Consider the following 19,086-nt stretch of genomic DNA (forward strand, 5'->3'; position numbering starts at 1 on the left):
CAAATTTTGGAGAAATCAAAAGAAAAAAACCCCAAATATTTCCATTTTTGTTTTATAAAGTACATTTTGCCCAATTGCTGTGAGTTTTAGATAGCTTAGAGACAAAGTTCTATTTTTTTTTTTAAATCTGGAAAACAAAACATTTAAGTAAAGAAACAACCGTGAAAGTCACAAAACATTTTTATTGGTTATTTAACTTCATGTAATTAATTTTTGCTTTGCTTGATCTTAATTAGTAGTTCTATAAACTCATTAGATTTTTAGAGTTTTGAAAAACTTTTATTCTGTCCATTGATCTTACAGTTATTTGAAACTTGTGTTCAAGAGTGCTTATCAGAGTCTTTTCCATGAATTTGATTGCAGATGCCTTTAGATAAATATCAAAACGTTTACAGTTTTATTAAAGATCTGATCTATACGTAAGAAAACCATGTTCTAACATAGGGGAAATACATGTTGTTTCAGATTTTTTTTTTTTTCTGACCGGTAAGGGGATCGCAACCCTCAGCATGGTGTTGTCTGCGCCACGCTCAGCCAGTGAGCAAACCGGCCATCCCTATATAGGATCTGAACCCGAGGCCTTGGCACTACCAGCGTCGCACTCTCCCGAATGAGCCACGGGGCTGGCCCCTTCAGAGTCTTTTTTAATCTCAAAGTTCAATCTTTAGAAAGACAACTAATTCCCTTTAGATTATAGCTAACTTAATCACACACAAATTTTTTTCATAAATTTACTTTTCATGTAACATTATTACGACTTACTCAGACTTTCAATGACATGCTTTAGACTTTTCATTTTGTCCTACTTTGTAAATAGCCAGTTATTTTATTCTAGGACAAGATACATTGTATCATGTACCTTTTTATAAAAAAATATTTTCTTTCCTTTTAGCCTTTCTAACCACAAGCACATCTTACATCCATAGCCTTTTTTCTTTTCACATCTCTTATTTTACATACTGATTCCTTTCTCATCAATAATACTAAATTAGCCTCATTTATGTAAAAATTTCATAATTAGAGATCATTTTGTTGTAGCTTGGGTTTGTAACTTAAAAGCCTCTAGCAGAGACATATATAATCCTGTTTGGTTAGTAAACCAAACACAAGCTAACAACAAGGCATATGGAGGGCTTTGGGAGAAACCCAGCAGACTGTTCTTTTATAGCTTTTAGTCCTTAAACAAAAATTAAACAAGTGCCAAACATACCACAAAGTATATTGACCCAAAGGCAAATTTAGGCAAAAGGTTTAAGTCAAATTTTGAAAACATTTATTTTATCAAGACTTTAGAAAATTAAAGTCATGTGAACTTGAAAAGTATACTTATTTATTTAATGAACATGCATTAATTATAAGCCAATTTGGTACCATGCAGACAATACAAACACACATATAGACATGAACACATGAACATGTAAGACATAACATATATGTAGACATGAACAGACAGATAAAATAGAAAACTCACTAGTATAAAAGGACAGTCAGATTTAAATTTTCTTTTTTTTAAAAGTGTCAAAATTTATCTGTGAGGCCTCACCCTGTTTTAGAGAAAATAAAGTAACAAAACAGGTTGATTTTAGTTTAGTGTTTTTGTTTTTCAGATGGGTTACAGAGCATAAGGCTGAGCCAAAGAGCAGATAGAGATAAGGCCAATAGACCTTTGGGGTTTCAAGAGAAAGGCAGCAGACCCAAAAGGAGGTCCAGTTGGTGCCAGGGTTGTGTTTCTCATAAAGCCTCAGAGTCCCTGGCAAAGAAGAGAAGCACACTCAGTTAAGAAAAAGAAAACATGCTCAAACAAAACTAATGTTGTAAAGAAATATTAACTTCTCTTACTTTAGTTTGTCCAATTTAAAGTTCTTTCAGTTACTGGCAAAGATTAAGTTTTATCCTTTTCGGTGACACAAACATGTCTTTGTTTTTTGTTAAGGTAGAATAGTCTCATAGCAACTTGACATAGATTCCAAACTGTTAGGTGGGAAGCCTTGATGAGACCCATAATATAAATTAACCAGTGACCAATTAGTTTTCAAAGTTTTATGTCAAGGCTTCCTTCCTTGTGGTACCAAGGAAATTGTTGTTTAATAACCACTAATCACAAGCTACCGTTTATTTACTTTACAGCTGGCTGCTTTAAGGACACATTGGAGTTGTAATTTATGTTGAATCTCCTCTTTAGATAGGGAAGTTCTCATATTTTAAAAGTGAAAGAAAGAGAAACAACCTTTGGGCTGAAAAGACCTGACTTGACCTGCTGCAGGCATGCACCGCTAATCTAGAGCCGCCTGTGATTCCCTTACCGGGATGCATTTCCCTTATTGGGACTTCCCTTGCTGGGATGCATAAATATATACGTATATGTCAGGCGTCCTTTAGTTTCCAAGTCTTGGCAGGTTGGGCTCCGATCTGCAGAGTCATAAATGCCTCACAAGGGACACCATTTGTCACCTCTCCCAGGGTGATGGAGGTGCAAAGGATCACTCAAAGCCCATTTCTCCAGAGTAGTTAGTGGCTCGGAAGGGGTTAATTCCCAGAAACAATTTCTTCAAGAGAGAAGAATTCCTAGGAAATAACACCGAATCAGGTTTTGTCTCTGTTTTTATTCTCCAGGCAAGAAAGTTACAGAAAAGGAACATAGATGGTTACAAAAAGAACAATGAAATAATCGTACTTTCCCATCATGAGCTTTGGCTGCACCAAGGACATCTGCCCTTAGAGCCAGCATTTTTTTTTTTTTTTTTTTTTTTAAAAGATGACCGGTAAGGGGATCTTAACCCTTGACTTGGTGTTGTCAGCACCACACTCAGCCAGTGAGCGAACCGGCCATCCATATATGGGATCTGAACCCGGGGCCTTGGTGTTATCAGCACCGCACTCTACCAAGTGAGCCACGGGCCGGCCCAGAGCCAGCATTTTTGCTGTTACAATTTTGTTTTTTTTTTTGTGACTGGCCGCACCGAGCGCACCAGCCATCCCTATATAGGATCCGAACCTGTGGCAGGAGCGCTGTAGCGCTCCCAGCGCCGCACTCTCCTGAGTGCGCCACGGGGTCGGCCCACAATTTTTTTAAATCTACAACAAAGATTTAGTCCTGGGAAAGTTTTCTGTCTTTCCTAAGCTTAGCATTTCTCTGTGTTAGGCCCTGTGAAATACATTTGCTTTATTAATGTTGGTATCCTCCACATATTCCACTGTCTTGACTGGAAGCCCTGTTATGACTTTAAGGTATAGGTCATTTGTTCTCTCGAGAGCCTAAAGGTAGTGTGTATCTCCTGGAGCACAACACACGTGGGGCTGTGATGTCTGGCCACTGTTGCCTGCTAGCCTTGTGTGCCTGTGGTGGGGACTACACTGAACCCCAGCACTGGTCTTAGCTGCTCTCCTACTGAATGATCAGTGAGCCAAGGCTGTCCATTCCCTCGTTAAAGCTCACAGCTCACTTTTTAGGAAGGAGTTTACCTCTCCCCCTGCCAGGTTGTACTTTTACCGAGAGTCATATGTTTCGGTCCCAGATTAAATAGGAGTGCTGAGAGAAAGCTGTTGCTTCCATGAAAACTAAGTTGGATGCTGAATTGGTTTCCTGTCTCTATGGAACAAGCCACTAACCACAAATTTAGCAGCTTAAAACAACACATTTATACTCTTGCAGTTTCTGTGGGTCAGGAGTCTGGCCATGTATGTAGCTGAGCCCTTTGCTTTTGGTTTCACAAGGCTGCAGTCAAGGTGTTGCCTGGGCCACACTCTCATTTGGAGTTCGGGGTCCTTGTTGACCTGATTGGGTTCGTTGTGGGACTGTAGCTGTTGGCTCATGGATGCTGCCCTTCTCCATAGGCAGTTCACAGCCTAGCTGCTTGCTTCTTCAAGGCCCACAGGAGAGCATTTCTTTGGGATGGCCTGGTCTCTCTTTAAAGGGCTTTCACCTGATTAAGTAGGCCCCCAGGATAAACTTCCTTTTGATTAACTAGAAAGCAAGTGACTTGGAACCTTAATTACATGTGCAGAATCCTTTCACCTTTGTCATAGAACAAACAAAACCTAGTTCCATCCTATTTACAGGTTTGCTGACACTCAGGGGAGGAAATTACACAGGGTATTTGTACACCAGGGAGTCAGAATCTTGAAGCCATCTTAGTGTTTTGCCTACTACAGATAATTTGTATAAAAGTGAGATAGTAAAAATGTACTTGCACAGATTAGGTGAGAGAGAACTATAAAGGACTGAAGAAGAAGTCTTAAGAGTCTAGAAGAATTCTGTACTGAGATTGTTCACAGTGTCCTTCAATTCTTGCTCCATATTAAAGAAGCTGAGACTAGAAATGGTGGATGCTTCATGAGGGTGGTGCCTGCTAGAGCATGAGAAGGAATGAGTTTGTAAACTTGCACACAGAGAAAGGGCCGTGGCTAATGTGTCTCTTAATTTAAAATGTCTTTTGTGTCAGAGAAAAGGGTTTCCATTGTGCCTGCAGTTTTCAGAATGAATTCCTTCTCTAGGTGTCTGAAATGCCCCCTTTCAACTGACTCTGTGCTGGCTGTTAGCTCTGGGAAGCCTTTTCTGGCTCACAGATGCTGACCAGTTAGGGTGTTTTGGGTTTTTCTTTGAATATCACTAGGGACTCATGTATTTTTATTTACTTTTATAGTCAGTTACAGGTATGTATTTTGAGGCTCAAAATTGTTCTAAATTTGGTTAGGAGTCCCCATCAGGCTTTTTTTTTTTTTTTTGAGAAAATGAGATATTCTAAGCTTACCTTGTTTGCCCTGGCCCTTGCTTGAATCAGCCTTTTTTTCCCCAAGACCCTTGGTTTCTTTTAGTGGGAAAAGGAACTTAGAGACCAATATGTGGGTGCAGGGCATACTAATTACTGTCAGATTGCCATTGATTCTAGGTCCGTTCCAAAGATAGAGCAAGCAAATATATTAAAAAATAAAGTTCACAGTGAGATTTTCAATTCAAATTGGTTTTTAAAATTTCTTTCATTTTCTCTCTTTTACAATTAAAATTGTAGTTTCTAGTAACAATGTACTTTATCATAAACATGTTTTATCATCTTAACATTGCTTTATTATATAACAAACATGCAATATTTTTAAAATTATAATATCAATATTATGATTGTCAGTAAGGTCAATGAATAGTGTAAGGTTTTCTTCCACTATTTTTTTTTTTTTTTTTGTCTTTTTCGTGACCAGCGCTCAGCCAGTGAGCGCACCGGCCATTCCTATATAGGATCCGAACCTGCGGCGGGAGCGTCGCTGTGCTCCCAGCGCTGCACTCTCCCGAGTGCGCCACGGGCTTGGCCCAGGTTTTCTTCCACTATTGAGATATAGTTTAAAAATCCCTTGAGGGCGAGCCCGTGGCTCACTCGGGAGAGTGCGGTTCTGATAAAAATCCCTTGAAATGGCTTTCTTTTTGATACATGTAGGCAATTTGCTTGTTATCAGTTCCAGGTTTTGCTTTTTTTTAATTTAATTTTAAACTTTGAAGATGAAAACCATCTATCATTTTTTTTTTTTTTTTTTTTTTTTAAAAGATGACCGGTAAGGGGATCTCAACCCTTGGCTTGGTGTTGTCAGCACCACGCTCAGCCAGTGAGCAAACCGGCCATCCCTATATAGGATCCGAACCCGTGGCCTTGGTGTTATCAGCACTGCACTCTACCGAGTGAGCCACGGGCCGGCCTCATCTATCATTTTTTTAAAATCGATTTCATTTATTTAGATTTTAGCCTCAGTGATATAGTTGGTTCATTTATATCTTTTAGAAGTAAAGATATATAAGGGCACTCACAACCTTGCTTTCATTGGTCCCTGCCCATAGGTAATCATTGTTACTTGCTTTTGGTTTATCTTTCAGAGCACGCACATGTGTGTGTGTCTTTTTTTTTTGTACCTTACACATAAGTTGGTGTAGTATGCACTATTATGCATTGTGCCTTTTTCACTTAGCTACATTTCTTGGATCATTTTTGTTAAATGTTGAATAAGTCACTGATTTATTCAATCATTGATTTATTGAATAAATAAATAATTGATTTATCACTAAATGATTGAGTAAATAAAGGGAAATGAGATTTTTCCCCCATACCATTCTTTCAGAATTGCAATGTGAATATGAACATTCTGTAAGTTTATCTTATTTATCATTGCCAGCTTGCATTCACGAGAGATGGACTTTGTGGTCTGTGGAATGAAATGGTTAAAGATGGAGAAATTGTATATACTGGGACAGAATTAACCCAGAATGGAGAGCTTACTCCTAGAAAAGGTAAGGACCTTTAACTAGTAATTTTCATTTTGTAAAGACCATTATTAATTGCATTTTGTAGAAATTTTATAATGTGTTATAGAGATGGGGTTTGAGCATAACTCTTTGAAATTTTGTTTTTCACTTTGGTGACTGTTGTCTAAAATGATAGTTAATATTACAAGCTGCCTGGAATTCATTGTTTTATGTGAATTGAAGGCATTTTCATTGTAAAACCACCTTGCTGCATATGTGGTGGTCTTCTGTGGTAGAAACTCATTATTATTTCTTCATTTAAGTTTTGAAATATTTCTTGCTTTGGCTAACTATAAATATTGATTATTATAAGATTGAGTGGAAATAATTATTCCTGAATATTTCCTATATGACTTTTTTGGGGGAGTGTATAAAACACTTTGAAAGCTTTTGGCCTGCAAAAAAATACCAGTGAACAGTCTCATTTATGCGTGTGGTTGTGAAAACACAACATTCTATCACTTGGTTGTCCTTGACTTTGTGTCAGAGTCACCACTCGGTCTGTAGAAGGAAGCAAGTGCCTGTGCCCACCCATCCATCTTGAACCTGAAAAGCCCAGGGGAGACCTGCTGCTGAGGCTTGTTTGTCCCATAGTTGAAAGTCATCCAAATGGATAGAGCTACTGCTTCAGAAAGTTTTTCTTTTTCTCTTTGTGAAATGAATCGGGATAGTATCCACTTAAAAATCTGTGGGAAAAATTATTAGTGTATCTTTTCAGTTACAACATCTAGCAAAGTTTTCCCTACTTTTTCTGATACTTATTTGAAAATTTCCACACATACACAGAGTAACCGAAAGATGTATTACAGCAAGCGGCTGCGCTTCACCCCTAGGTCTTGCCACCAGTGTCTGGCTCCACTTGTTTTTCACAGGGCTCCCAGCTCCACATCCTTCTGTCCCTCCATCTTTCAGTCTCACCTGACTCCTTTCGACTTTGTGCATATTATTAACTTGAGTTCAGTTTCAGTTTTTTGTCTTTCAGGTAAAATTTATGCACGATGAAATATGTGTATTTTCAGTTTACCATTCTACAAGTTTTGACAGATGTAACCTGTGTAAACTAAATCCTTATGAACATTGCTCCCAGTCAGGAGGTTCCCTTGGCTCTCTCCTTGCCAGTCCATGGTTGCTCCCACCGCCTGAGCAACCAACCCATTCCTCTCTCATCATTGATTGGCTTTGTCTGTTTTAGAACATCATGGAAATAGAATCATGTTCTCATGTGTGCTCTTTTGTGTCTGGCTTTCCTCAGTCTGCATGATGTTTTTGAGTGGTGACTTTTCCAGGGCTGGTTTGCCACAGCCACAGAGAGGAAGCCCAGTCTGGGAGTAAAAAGGGTTTGCACTTTTTCTTATTGATCAACTTTGTCAGTTCTAATACGTTTTTGCAGGTGTTATATACCAAGGCAGATAAAATTTACTTTCCCTCAAACCTGTATGGTTTACTGTATCTGCTCACTTGTCTCTTAACTATCTTCTTTCATTTTCTGGAATAACCAGACATTCTTGTCTAAGACAAAAATTACAATCTTTCTTCCTTGGTAGAAACATCTATTATCCTGCATACATATTCGTCTTTCTCTGCCACCATTCTTTCTGGGTTTAATCTCAACCATCCGTATTATTACAACTTTTATCCAAATTAAGTAACTTCTGATTCAGGTAGTGTTTTTTCCCTGACACCAAATATGTGTCGTTTTGCATACAAGTTCTGCAGTTTTCTGACACCAGTTGGGTGTCCAGCAAGTTGGTTCAATTTTGACACTAACTACTGGAGTTAGCACAGACGTCTCAGTGCCCCAAGACTGCTCCCACTTCAGACGCCAGCTGCAAATGGGGTTCCCAAACTGCTTACACTTCTGCCTGGCTTAGTACAAATTTGGGGTTTTCCATGACCCCCTAACCCCCTTAGGTTCAGTAATTCGCTGGAACAACTCACAGAATGCAGAAAAACACGTTTATCAGTTTATTTCAATGAATACAACACAGACAGCCTAATGGAAGGGATGTGTAGGGCAAGGTATGGGTCAGGGAGGAGTACAGAGCTTCTAAGCTCTCCCAGCACAGCCATATTTTCATCAACCATCTCACTGGATCTCCTTCAAGAGTTTTTATTTATTTATTTATTTATGTTATTGGTTACGAATATTCATAGGGTATAAAGCAAATTGTCACCACTCGTTTCTAAGATGTGATGGTCAGATCCATACTGGCAACATGCCCATTACCACAAATTGTGATTATTAGCCTGTGTCCCCCACCCAATTATTCCCCCAATTATCTCTGACCTCCCTTCCTATGCCCCTTTTCCCACTCCACTTTGTATCCCTAGGTATGTTCTCTCCCTCTGCAAGTCTAACATGCTACTGTGGTCTTTCCTTCCCTCTTTCTCTCTTAGCTCCCACATGTGAGTAAACACATACGGTATTTATCCCTCTGTGCTTTGCTTATTTCACTCAACATAAGTTTCTCTAAGCTCATCCACGTTGTTGCAAATGGGAGAATTTCATTCTTTTTTATGGCAGAATAGTATTTCATGGTGTATATATACCACATTTTCATTATCCAGTTGTCCATCAATGGACATTTAGGTTGGTTCCATATCTTGGCTATTGTGAACAGAGCTGCGATGAACATGGGAGTGTAGGTATCCCTTTGACATACCCAGAAGTGGAATTGCTGGATCATATGGAAGAAATCTCCATACAGTTTTCCATAGTGACCTTTAAGAGTTTTTTTTTTTTTTATCTTTTTCGTGACTGGCACTCAGCCAGTGAGTGCACTGGCCATTCCTATATAGGATCCGAACCCGTGGCGGGAGCGTTGCCGCGCTCCCAGCGCTGCACTCTCCCGAGTGTGCCACGGGCTCGGCCCAAAGCTTTTTTTTTTTTCTTTTTTTTTTTTTTGTGACTGGTAAGGGGATCGCAACCCTCCCGCGCTCAGCCAGTGAGCACACCGGCCATCCCTACATAGGATCCGAACCCGCGGTGGGAGCGCTACTGCGCTCCCAGCGCCACACTCTCCCGAGTGAGCCAAGGGGTCGGCCCATTAAGAGTTTTTGTAACTCAGTCTCTAACCTCTTTCTTCTCGGTGGAGGTCAGGGTGTGGGGCTGAATTTCCCACCTTCTAATGAGGTCTTGTTGGTGAGCAGCTCCCAGACTGAAGCTAGATCCAAAAAATATAGAGCTCCTAAATCTATCTAAATCTAAAAAATTTTGAGGGTTTTAGGAGCTCTGTGCCAGGAACTTGGGCAAAGACCACATATGTATTTAACCCAGATAAAAAATGGGACATATGTATTTGAGCATTTTAACAGAGCTTTGGAGTCCACATTATAAGTGCCTCATTTTACATGTTTGATGAGCAAGAAGAGCGTGCAAAGGTGTCTCCGCTTCCTGTGTCATGGTAGCAGTAAGAGACAAAGGCACGTGTGCATGTATTTATTAACCTATGACTGATAATTTTGTATTCTCTCTTAGGATTTGTTCAAGGGTCTACACATTAGTGACAAATTCAGTCAATTTAATGATGGCCCAGTCTTTAGGTTAACAAAGGACTTGAACATTGTGTTTAAGCTGATACACTACAGAACAGCATAATTTCTGGTAATATAAAAAAGTTTGTAGAATTTTATAATTCAGTTAGGGTGAGTCTATAATCTTACATTTTCACAATTCTAAACACTGATGAGTAAAACTTCTGTAGCAAGTTCAGAAAATTCAGATTAACTAGGCTGTCTTTGAGAAGAGAAACACAAGGCTTGTACGTGTTAATGCATCAGGGAATGGAAATAGAGCCATGTTTAACCAGAATTAGTAAGTCAGTCTATTTTTGCAAGGGTTCACCTGGATTATATGAACTTAGACTCTCTATATAAAACTGCTTCTAAGTTAGCAGTTTCTGAGAGAGGTTTTTTTTCCCCCCTTAAAGGCTGGCCAGTGTTTAAAGTATCAGAAGTTTCATTCTTTCTTTTCTAGGGAGTCTTCATTTCCATTTTATTAGATAATGTAAGCCTTTATTTATTAGTCTTTTTACTAGGAGTGCCACCAAATTTAATAGACTTCATAATTAATTTAATAGTCCCTTTCAGAGGTAGGAAAATATACATACACAATGAAGGGTATTTCCAGTGGTAATTCTATAGTGTTTGATATCAAGGGTTTACTTGCTATATATGGTTTTTTATTGAATGGTTGAATTTTTTTTTTTTTAAAATTTTAGAGGAATATTTTTTAAAAAGACTAAAATAGGTTCTCTGACCACAACAACAGAAGGAAATTTAGAAAACTCACAAACAGGTGGAAATTAAACAACACTTTCCTAAATAAACGCTGGGTAAAAAGAAAAATCACAAGGAAATTAGAGAGTGCTTTAAGATAAAGATCAAAGTGCAACATACCAAAATTTATAGGATGCAGGGCTCGTGCAGTGCTTAGAGGAAGATTTATACTTAAAAACACCTATATTAAAAATAAAAATCTCAAATCAGTAATGTAAACTTCTATTTTAAAAAAATAGAAAAAGTTGAGCAAACTAAACCAAAAGCAAATATATGTAGGAAATAACAAAGATTACAACAGAAATATATGAAATAGGGAATTAAAAACAGTAGAGAAAATTAACAAAACCAAAAGTTGATTCTTTAAAAAGATGTACAAAATTTGCTAGACTGACCAAGAAAAAAGAAGACCGAAATTTCTAAAATCAGAAATAAATAGGGGCATTATTACATTGTCACTATGTTTTTTCATGGTGGTAAGATTTTTTTTTCTTTCTCTTTCTTGTTTGCATTTTTGTTCTACCAGCGGGCTTGAGGATTTCTTGTAGATCTGGTCATGTGGTGAACTCCCACAGCTTTGTTTGCCTGGAAAATACATTGTTTCCCTCATGTCTGAAGGATGGCCTTGCTGGGTATAGTATTCTTGGCTGGCAGTTTTTTTCTTTTAGTATTTTGAATATTTCATCCCATTTTCTTCTGGCCTGTAGAGTTTCTGTTGAGAAGTCTGTTAATATGATAGGGGTTCCCTTATAAGTGACTTGACGCTTTTCTCTTGCTTATTTTAAGATTCTCTCTTTGTCTTTGAGCTTTACCAGTTTGACTATAATGTGTCTTGGAGAGGATCTTTTTGGGTTGAATCTGTTTGGGGATCTTTGAGCCTCCTGGATCTGAAGATCTGTGTCTCTCCCTATACCTAACAGGAGGTTTTCTGTTATTATTTCGTCAAATGGGTTTTCGATACCTTTTCCTTTCTCCTCCCCTTCTCATGATTTGGATGTTTGTGCACTTCAGGTTATCTGCTTAGCTGTCTTAGATTTTCTTTATTTTCTTTCATTCCTTTTTATTGTTGGTCTGCATGAGTTATTTCAAAAAGACCATCTTTGGGCCGAGTCCGTGGCACACTCGGGAGAGCCGCGCTGGGAGCGCAGCGACGCTCCCACCGCGGGATCGGATCCTATATAGGAATGGCCAGTGCACTCACTGGATGTGGATGTGATGGTGGCTATGGTGGGCCACCTGCGTGGAAGTGGTGTTTTTTGGTGTGCTCCTTACCTGCTTTCTGGTGGGGGTACTGCCCTTGGTTCCTTGCCTAGGACCCTGGGCATGCTCTCTTGCCTCCTTCCAGGTGGAGGGGACTGTGGTCCTCAGCTCCTTGCTTAGGACCCTGGGTGTGCTCTCTTGCCTGCTTTGGGTGGAGACGGCTCCTTGCCTAGGACCCCAGGTGTGTTCTTTTGTTTGCTTCCAGGTGGAAGGCTAGTTTTACGTATCCAAAGATTTACCATAGTCTCACGCACCAAAACAAATCTGGCAAGCATTTTGATGTCTAGCCTTGCAGTTGGCTGTGAGATGGTGAGGTGTGCAGGCTCAGAGCTGGCTGTGAGGTGACCCTCCTTACAAGCCTAGGGCTCTGTGCAGAGTGGGGTGGTAGGCAGTGCATTTCAGCACTCAGAGAGAGTATGGTGTCCATGATGTGACATGCTGTTAACAAATGCACCCCATTTTGACAGGCTGGACATGGCAAAAGGTACACATTGGGATGGATGAAACATACCTCTTTCCTAGGGCTATGGGCTGAAGAGCAAGGTGGTTAAAAACTGTGACGTGCATGGCACAGTGCCTGGTTCCCAGTCTGTACTGCTTGAAGGTTGATGGTTATCATAGTGGCTATTTAACTGCAGGCAGGAGAGTGTCAGTATCCTGTTCCTGTGTTAGTCCTCTTGTCCCCGTGAGTCACCAGTGCAGAGCACAGTGCTGGGCACAGAGGAGCTGCTTGGTGCCTAAGCTGAATGATGGCCACACTCCCACAGTAAATTGGCCTGTGATGGGACATGCCTACCAGGAAGACTGTAAGTCGTTTTTGATTAGAGGAGTTACAGCAGGAATGACATCTATTTTATTTATTTATTTATGTTGGCCGGCTGGTTTACATATCTATTTTTAATTCAGAGTTAGAATTTTTAAATTTTAACTTACTAAAAAATACTTACATTACATTCCCAGGTTATAATATTCAGAAGTTTACAGAGAGTTTTCAGTAAAGAGTAAGTTCCTTCCCAACCTTGTTCTCCTGACACCTGCTTTTTTTCCCCTCCTCACAGTTATTCTTTTTTTTTTTTTTAAAAAAAGATGACCGGTAAGGGGATCTTAACCCTTGACTTGGTGTTGTCAGCACCACGTTCACCAGTGAGCTAACCGGCCATCCCTATATGGGATCCGAATCTGTGGCCTTGGTGTTATCAACACCACACTCTCCCGAGTGAGCCACGGGCCGGCCCCTCCTCACAGTTATTCTTAATAGTTTTGGTATTTTTCCAGAGATAATGTATGGGTATATACGCATGTATATGAAACACAATATATTGTAAATAAAATTTAAAACTTTTTGGGACATTGGGTACACAGAACTTAGGAGAGTTGTGCAGAAAGTGTAACAGTATACCACATTTAGAGTCTAACCCTCAGTTCCTGGCTTGACTTCATTTTGTACTTCTTTGAAATGAATAGATTTACCCCTCCCAGGCACAACTCCATTGAGTCAAGGAGCAATCAGTGGGTGAGTGAGAAGCACAGCTCAGGGCAGTGGCCCATGGCCTGTGATGCTGCTGGGGTGTGAACCATCATGGGTAGTGTGTGGCCCTGGAACTTCCTCCCTGCTCCCCAGGTCAGCCCTGCAAGATCCTTCTCCACACTGCAGTTCCAGTGAGCTTCTCTGAAATGCACTGTCCCTTCTGGGAAACTCTGTGAGGTGTGTGATCAGTGACTCATTCCCTCATTGATCACTGGTTCTCTTTGCTTGCTGGGCCCCTCTGTCAGAGAGGATGACCTTAGGTGCTGGGATGTGGTGGTAAGTGAGCCAGGCATGGTTCCTGCTTTTGTGGAGCTTACGTTCTACCTGTGCATAACCAATAAAAAACAGACAAGAAAGTGTCAGTGGTAAGTGCTATGAAGAAAACAGAGCAAGGTGATGCAAAAAGCTGCCAGGGAAGGTCCCCAAGATGAGGTGGCTAAGGCCCCCCATGTCCCCTCACACTGTGATGTAACAACTCCTGTACTCAGCTGTGATCCTTGGGGAGGCTCCCTGTTCTCACCTCGGTATCCCCAGCACTGGGCAGAGTACGTGGCACACAGCAGGGATATGATAAGCATTTGTGGCCTGAGTAAGAGCACATGTTTCCTGACTTGTGTGGCTTCCAGCCTGACTCAGGCTGTGCAGATTTCCCTGAGGAGTTCGGGACACTAAAGATGAATACCCTTTCGGTTTACTCAGCTGGATTGCTTTGAGCCTCTTTGCTCTTTTATCCATGCTTACTGAATTTTGTTTTATTTCTCCATCTTTTAAAAATCCCATTATTGATTTGATGGGTTGCTTTCTTTTTTTTTTCATTTGAGAATTGAATTTTCCTATTTAGTGCATCTCTCTCTTTTTTTTTTTTTTTTTGGTGACCGGTAAGGGGATTGTAACCCCTGGCTTGGTGTCGTCCGCACCACGCTCAGCCAGGGAGCACACCGGCTACCCCTATATAGGATCCGAACCTGTGGCCTCGGCACTCCCAGTGCTGCACTCTCCCGAGTGAGCCATGGGGTCGGCCCAAGTGCATCTTTTAATTTGCTAAATTCTTTGAGTTGTTTGTGAGGTTGCCATTTAACTGGTATTAGATTCCTAATAAAATGAGCTAGAAATAATAAATATTGCATTGTATCTTTATAATGCAGTAGTGTCGGGAAATTTGAATGGCCACTCTTGTGTTTGTGTACCATTAGAAGGTTTTCACAACTAAAAGCTCTTAAACTTGTACTTGTACTTCTTTGTAAACAGAAAAAATTTTTAGTGTTACCAGGAAACATGAACAGTATGTTTTTAAAAAGTACTTGATTAATTGGGACCCTTAGTGTGGTGGTTAATTTTATGTCAACTCAGCTTGTCTAAGGTGCCCAGATATTGGTCTAATATTCTGGATGTTTTTGTGAAGGCATTTTTTTGATGAGGTTAACATTTAAATCCAGAAAGTGATGGGCCTCACCTAATCAGTTGAAGGCCTAATGGAACAAGGACTGAGCTCCTCTGAGCAAGAAGACTTTTGGAGCAGATGGCCCTCAGACCCAGCCGTTAGCACTGCTCTTCTTTGCATCTCCAGCCTGTGGCCTGCCCTGCAGGGTTTGGACTTGCACCCTCACAGAGTCATGAGCTAGCTTCTTAAACAGCCACCCTCACCCCAAATGAACATATATTAGGGTGCTTCAGAAAGTTTGTGGAAAAATGGAATTGAAAGAGAATTAAAATCTTTCCATGACCTCTTTGAAGTGCCCTCATGTGCACACACACACATCCTGCTTCTGTTTCTCTGGAGAACCCTGACTAAACAATAGTTATCCATGGGTATTTTCATAATCTGTTTCTGAGAAGCAAATGACAGTGAGCAAGCTTACTTAGAGGCAGTGATTAAACTAAAAAGCAAACATAAGTGAGCCTCTTAACAGCAGAACACATGTCTTCTTGGTGGTAGTCCTGGCTGTTGTAGGTATGCCCTTCCTGTTGTGGCCCCTGTTGACCATCCCCCGGCTGCGGAGCCGCACACAGCTTCTGCTCTTGGGGGGGTGGGGGGGTGCCTCCTACTGTTGCCCCGTACCCTGAGCTTTCTCTCTTTGCTACTCCTCTTCCTCTTAGGCCTAGACATGGTGTTTTGAACATAAATTGTTTTGGGTGGTTTGTACAAACTTCCTCACCACAACTGAACAAGAATGTCTTAAAGTCCTGAGGTCATTCAGTCCTCATTCCATCCTCAGGGATAAGTGCCTGGAATCTGCTCCCCTGCTCCCATCCTTAGTGGCTCCTCAGGATATTGCCTGAGGTCTTAGGAAGGTCAGCCCCCTTGGCTTTCCCTTCTGCCCAGCATTCCATAGTTTGCAGCATGTTTGGCAGTTTGTGTTGTTTGCTTTCTGTAAACTTTGAGCCATGAAGTGGTGAAAAAGAGAGACAAGCACTGGAGCCAGTGTGCCGGCTTTCGTTGAGCTGATGATGCTAATTATTCTTCTTGGTTGTTTTCATTACCTCGAATGACTTCATCTGCTTTTGCTGTTATATAGAGTGTTCTGATTTACGCTCCTGCGAATAAAACTTTAGGTGTACTTAGTGATGCTTCTTGTCTGCTTCCCAGTGACTGTCAGAAGCTTTTCACCCTGAAGAAGATGATATGATGTTTCAGTGTACTGAGTTTAAAATTAAAAGTTTTGCACTTTTTTATTCATAAAATTTATTGCACGGTGTACAGCGAGGGTTGCAAACTTTCTGTAAAGGGCAGATATGCTAACCTTTGTGGACCACATGGTGTCTATAGTAACTGTGGGGCCCTGCAGTTGTGGTGCCTTAGCATCCATAGAGAGCACTAAGTGAATGGGAATGGCTGTGTGGCAACAAAACTTTATTCATTGATGCCAAAGAGTAATGATCACAGAATATTAGCATGTCACAAAATATTACTTTTCTTTATTTTTCAATCATTAAAAAATGTAAAATCCTGTCTTCACTTTTGGGACTCTGTTCTGTGGTTGGTGGACCCCATGGATTGTGCAGAATCCAATGTTTAGAGCTGCCTCCTGTGTCTCACCCGAACTCTGTGAGCCACAGCTTCTACCTTGGTAATGTGGAGACAACAAAGGCTGCCTCCTCCTCATAAGTCATTTATAAAGATTTATTTTTTTATTTGTTTGTTTGTTTGTTTGTTTATTTATTTAGGCAGCTGGTTAGTATGGGAACCTGAACCCATGACCTTGGTGTTTTAAGGCTGTGCTCTAACTGACTGAACTAACCAGCCAGCCCCCTTGTTTGTAAAGAGTTAAAGGATAATTTACAGTTGTTGGGCCATATGTACACATTAGCTTATTTTCACTTTACATTAGCTGTTTGTTTTGTTTTGTTTTCCTTATCTAGTGTCCTACTTTTTTTCATGTGATTTCTGAATTAAATGTATCTCATTTTTTAAGCTTCTGAATTCTACTTTGTTCTCACACAAAGTAGAAACGTGTTATCATGTTAAAATAGGAGGCTAAATGAGACTTATTTAAGTTTGCGTTTGGTTTCTCAGGTCAAGGTAGGTGCTCCTCTGCTGCAGATCAGACCCCTGCTCTTGCTTCACCTGGGATATGTTTCCTAGTCCCCTCTTGGGTCCAGGCTACGCTGCATTCCAGTCCTTGAGACCCAGCTCACTGCTCTGGTGGGATTCCTCCAGACTCTCTCGGCTGTCCTCCCTGGACCTAGACACTTCTCTCATGACTTTTTCCAAAGCCTGATTTGTATTGATTAGTTATGTGTGTGTTATAGTTTTTTTTCTAAAGTTTCTTTAGAGCCATAAACATTACCTTTTTACTTTTGTATAAAAGTGGTTTGAATATTCTGGGTGTTAATACATGTTGAATTTCATTGAAACTTCTTCATGGCCTTAGTTTATTAAGCTGGCTGTGATATTGAAAATTACCCTTGCAATTCTGGTCAGTTGTATTTGCATTGTCTTAGTAAAGTTTCATCTTCTGTGCCGGTGGTCCTTAATCCTGGCTGCACATTACACTCACCGGTGAACTTTAAAATGCTTGTGCCAAGGCCATACCTTAAACCACTGAATCAGCCCTCAGGCGTTGATAAAACTCAGGGTTGGTGTTGAAAATGTGTGTATATGTGTGTGCATCCCCCCTTACTCTGTGTTTCTGATGTACAGTGAGGGATGAGAACCTGATTCCAATCCTGAATTTTTCTATGACTTAAATTTGTAATGCTTAATTTAGAGGTACTGTATGATTTTACATTTGTAATATTTTAAAATGTACATATTACAGCAACATCTATACGATGGTACTTCAAAAAGTTCGTGGAAAAATAAAATGAAAAGATAATGTGAATCTTTCCACAAACTTTTTGAAATACCATCGTATTTAATGCCTAGTAGCTTGTTGCATATATCTGCAAACAAGAGAGGTGCCACTTAAGCGTTTCGGACTCAGTTAAGGACTAAGCCCTTAACCTGTGGGATCCAGGCTAATTCCAGATAGTTAATGTCAGAGTTAAATTGAATTGTTGAGCACACAGTTGGTGTCACAGAAAATGGAAGAATTGCTTGATGTAAAAATCCACGTTTAGTGTCAGAGTGTTGAGATTAGAGGAGCAGTTTCCTTAGAAATTTTTAGTTACTCCTTTCTGTTTGTAATCTGAGTGTGATATAATCTCTTTCACATATTTAGATATATATTTCTAATTATGTCATTTAGACAATTATTTAGTAAGAGCTTTCTATGATAGGGTGTGTTTACACTCCAAGGTTTAAATTAGTTCTCTCTTTACTTGCTATATAAGGAGTTTATGGCAGTTGTTCTTGACTGAAACTTTAAATTGTCAGTGGTCTAATGTCATTGTTCTCAACTTTTCTTTTGTGTCTGAACACTCCCAAAATTATATTTTCAGTGTTATTGATGCCCTATAGCAATGATTCTCAGTTTGCAGTGGAGTAGGGCATTGTATAGAGTTAAAAAATGATTTTTGAATCATAAGCCTATTTCACATCCTGCCTTCTCCCATGGACACACAAGCAATTGGGAATCACTGGATAAAAGCAATTAGTGTGAAATTCAAATAGGTAAATAGCAAAGACTAAATTTCTCAGTTGTGAAATCTAGTAGGAAATTGGTGGAATATAATCTTGGAAGACACATCAAATTAAAGAATTTGAGTGGTATTTGGGTTTCTTTATTAAAAGGGTCATTCATCAAGCTGTTCCCTGTTGCATTTGGAAATCCAAATGAGTCCTTGGTGGTGGCTGCTCTGCAGCTCAGCCCTGAAGCCAGGAGCATTTAATGTCCAATCTTGTTCAGTCACTAGATGATTCTAACATCTAAGTAAGCCTCTTTTTATACAGGGAAAATAAGTAAATAAAAGGGTCATTCATTACTAACTAAATCACACTGGACCCTTTATAGTTATGATTTATTTATTTATTTATTTATTGAATAATCAAGCATTCACTTAATGATGTGTGTTGTAACTTTCCATTTCTGGGAGGGACAAGGGGCTGTTGCATTTTGAAAAGCAATTACAGATTTAAACATTTTTAAATCTCTAGATGATGGCATTGATGCTCAAAGTGGGACAAAGAAAGAAGATCTGAATGACAAAGAGAAAAAAGATGAAGAAGAAACTCCTGCTCCTGTACAGAGGGCCAAATCAATCCTGGAGAGCTGGGTGTGGGGCAAGCAACCAGGTATTATAATCTTCTGAGTTTCAGTGCTTTGCAAAGCTTGATCTGACATTCTTTTTCTAAATA

At 40.0% G+C, this 19,086-nt stretch overlaps 1 protein-coding gene across 4 annotated transcripts in view; it reads left to right on the forward strand.

Moving 5' to 3' along the window:
• Positions 1-19,086, forward strand: part of HERC2 (HECT and RLD domain containing E3 ubiquitin protein ligase 2) — a 239,052-nt gene that overhangs the window by 20,190 nt on the left and 199,776 nt on the right. For all 4 annotated transcript variants that reach the window (XM_063091718.1, XM_063091721.1, XM_063091720.1 and 1 more), the window contains exons 3-4: positions 6,154-6,268; positions 18,886-19,023. In XM_063091718.1, coding sequence (XP_062947788.1) covers positions 6,154-6,268; positions 18,886-19,023 — 253 coding nt within the window. The remainder of the gene's footprint in view (positions 1-6,153; positions 6,269-18,885; positions 19,024-19,086) is intronic.

Source organism: Cynocephalus volans, chromosome 3 (assembly GCF_027409185.1).
Source record: "Cynocephalus volans isolate mCynVol1 chromosome 3, mCynVol1.pri, whole genome shotgun sequence".
Classification (NCBI taxonomy): domain Eukaryota; kingdom Metazoa; phylum Chordata; class Mammalia; order Dermoptera; family Cynocephalidae; genus Cynocephalus; species Cynocephalus volans.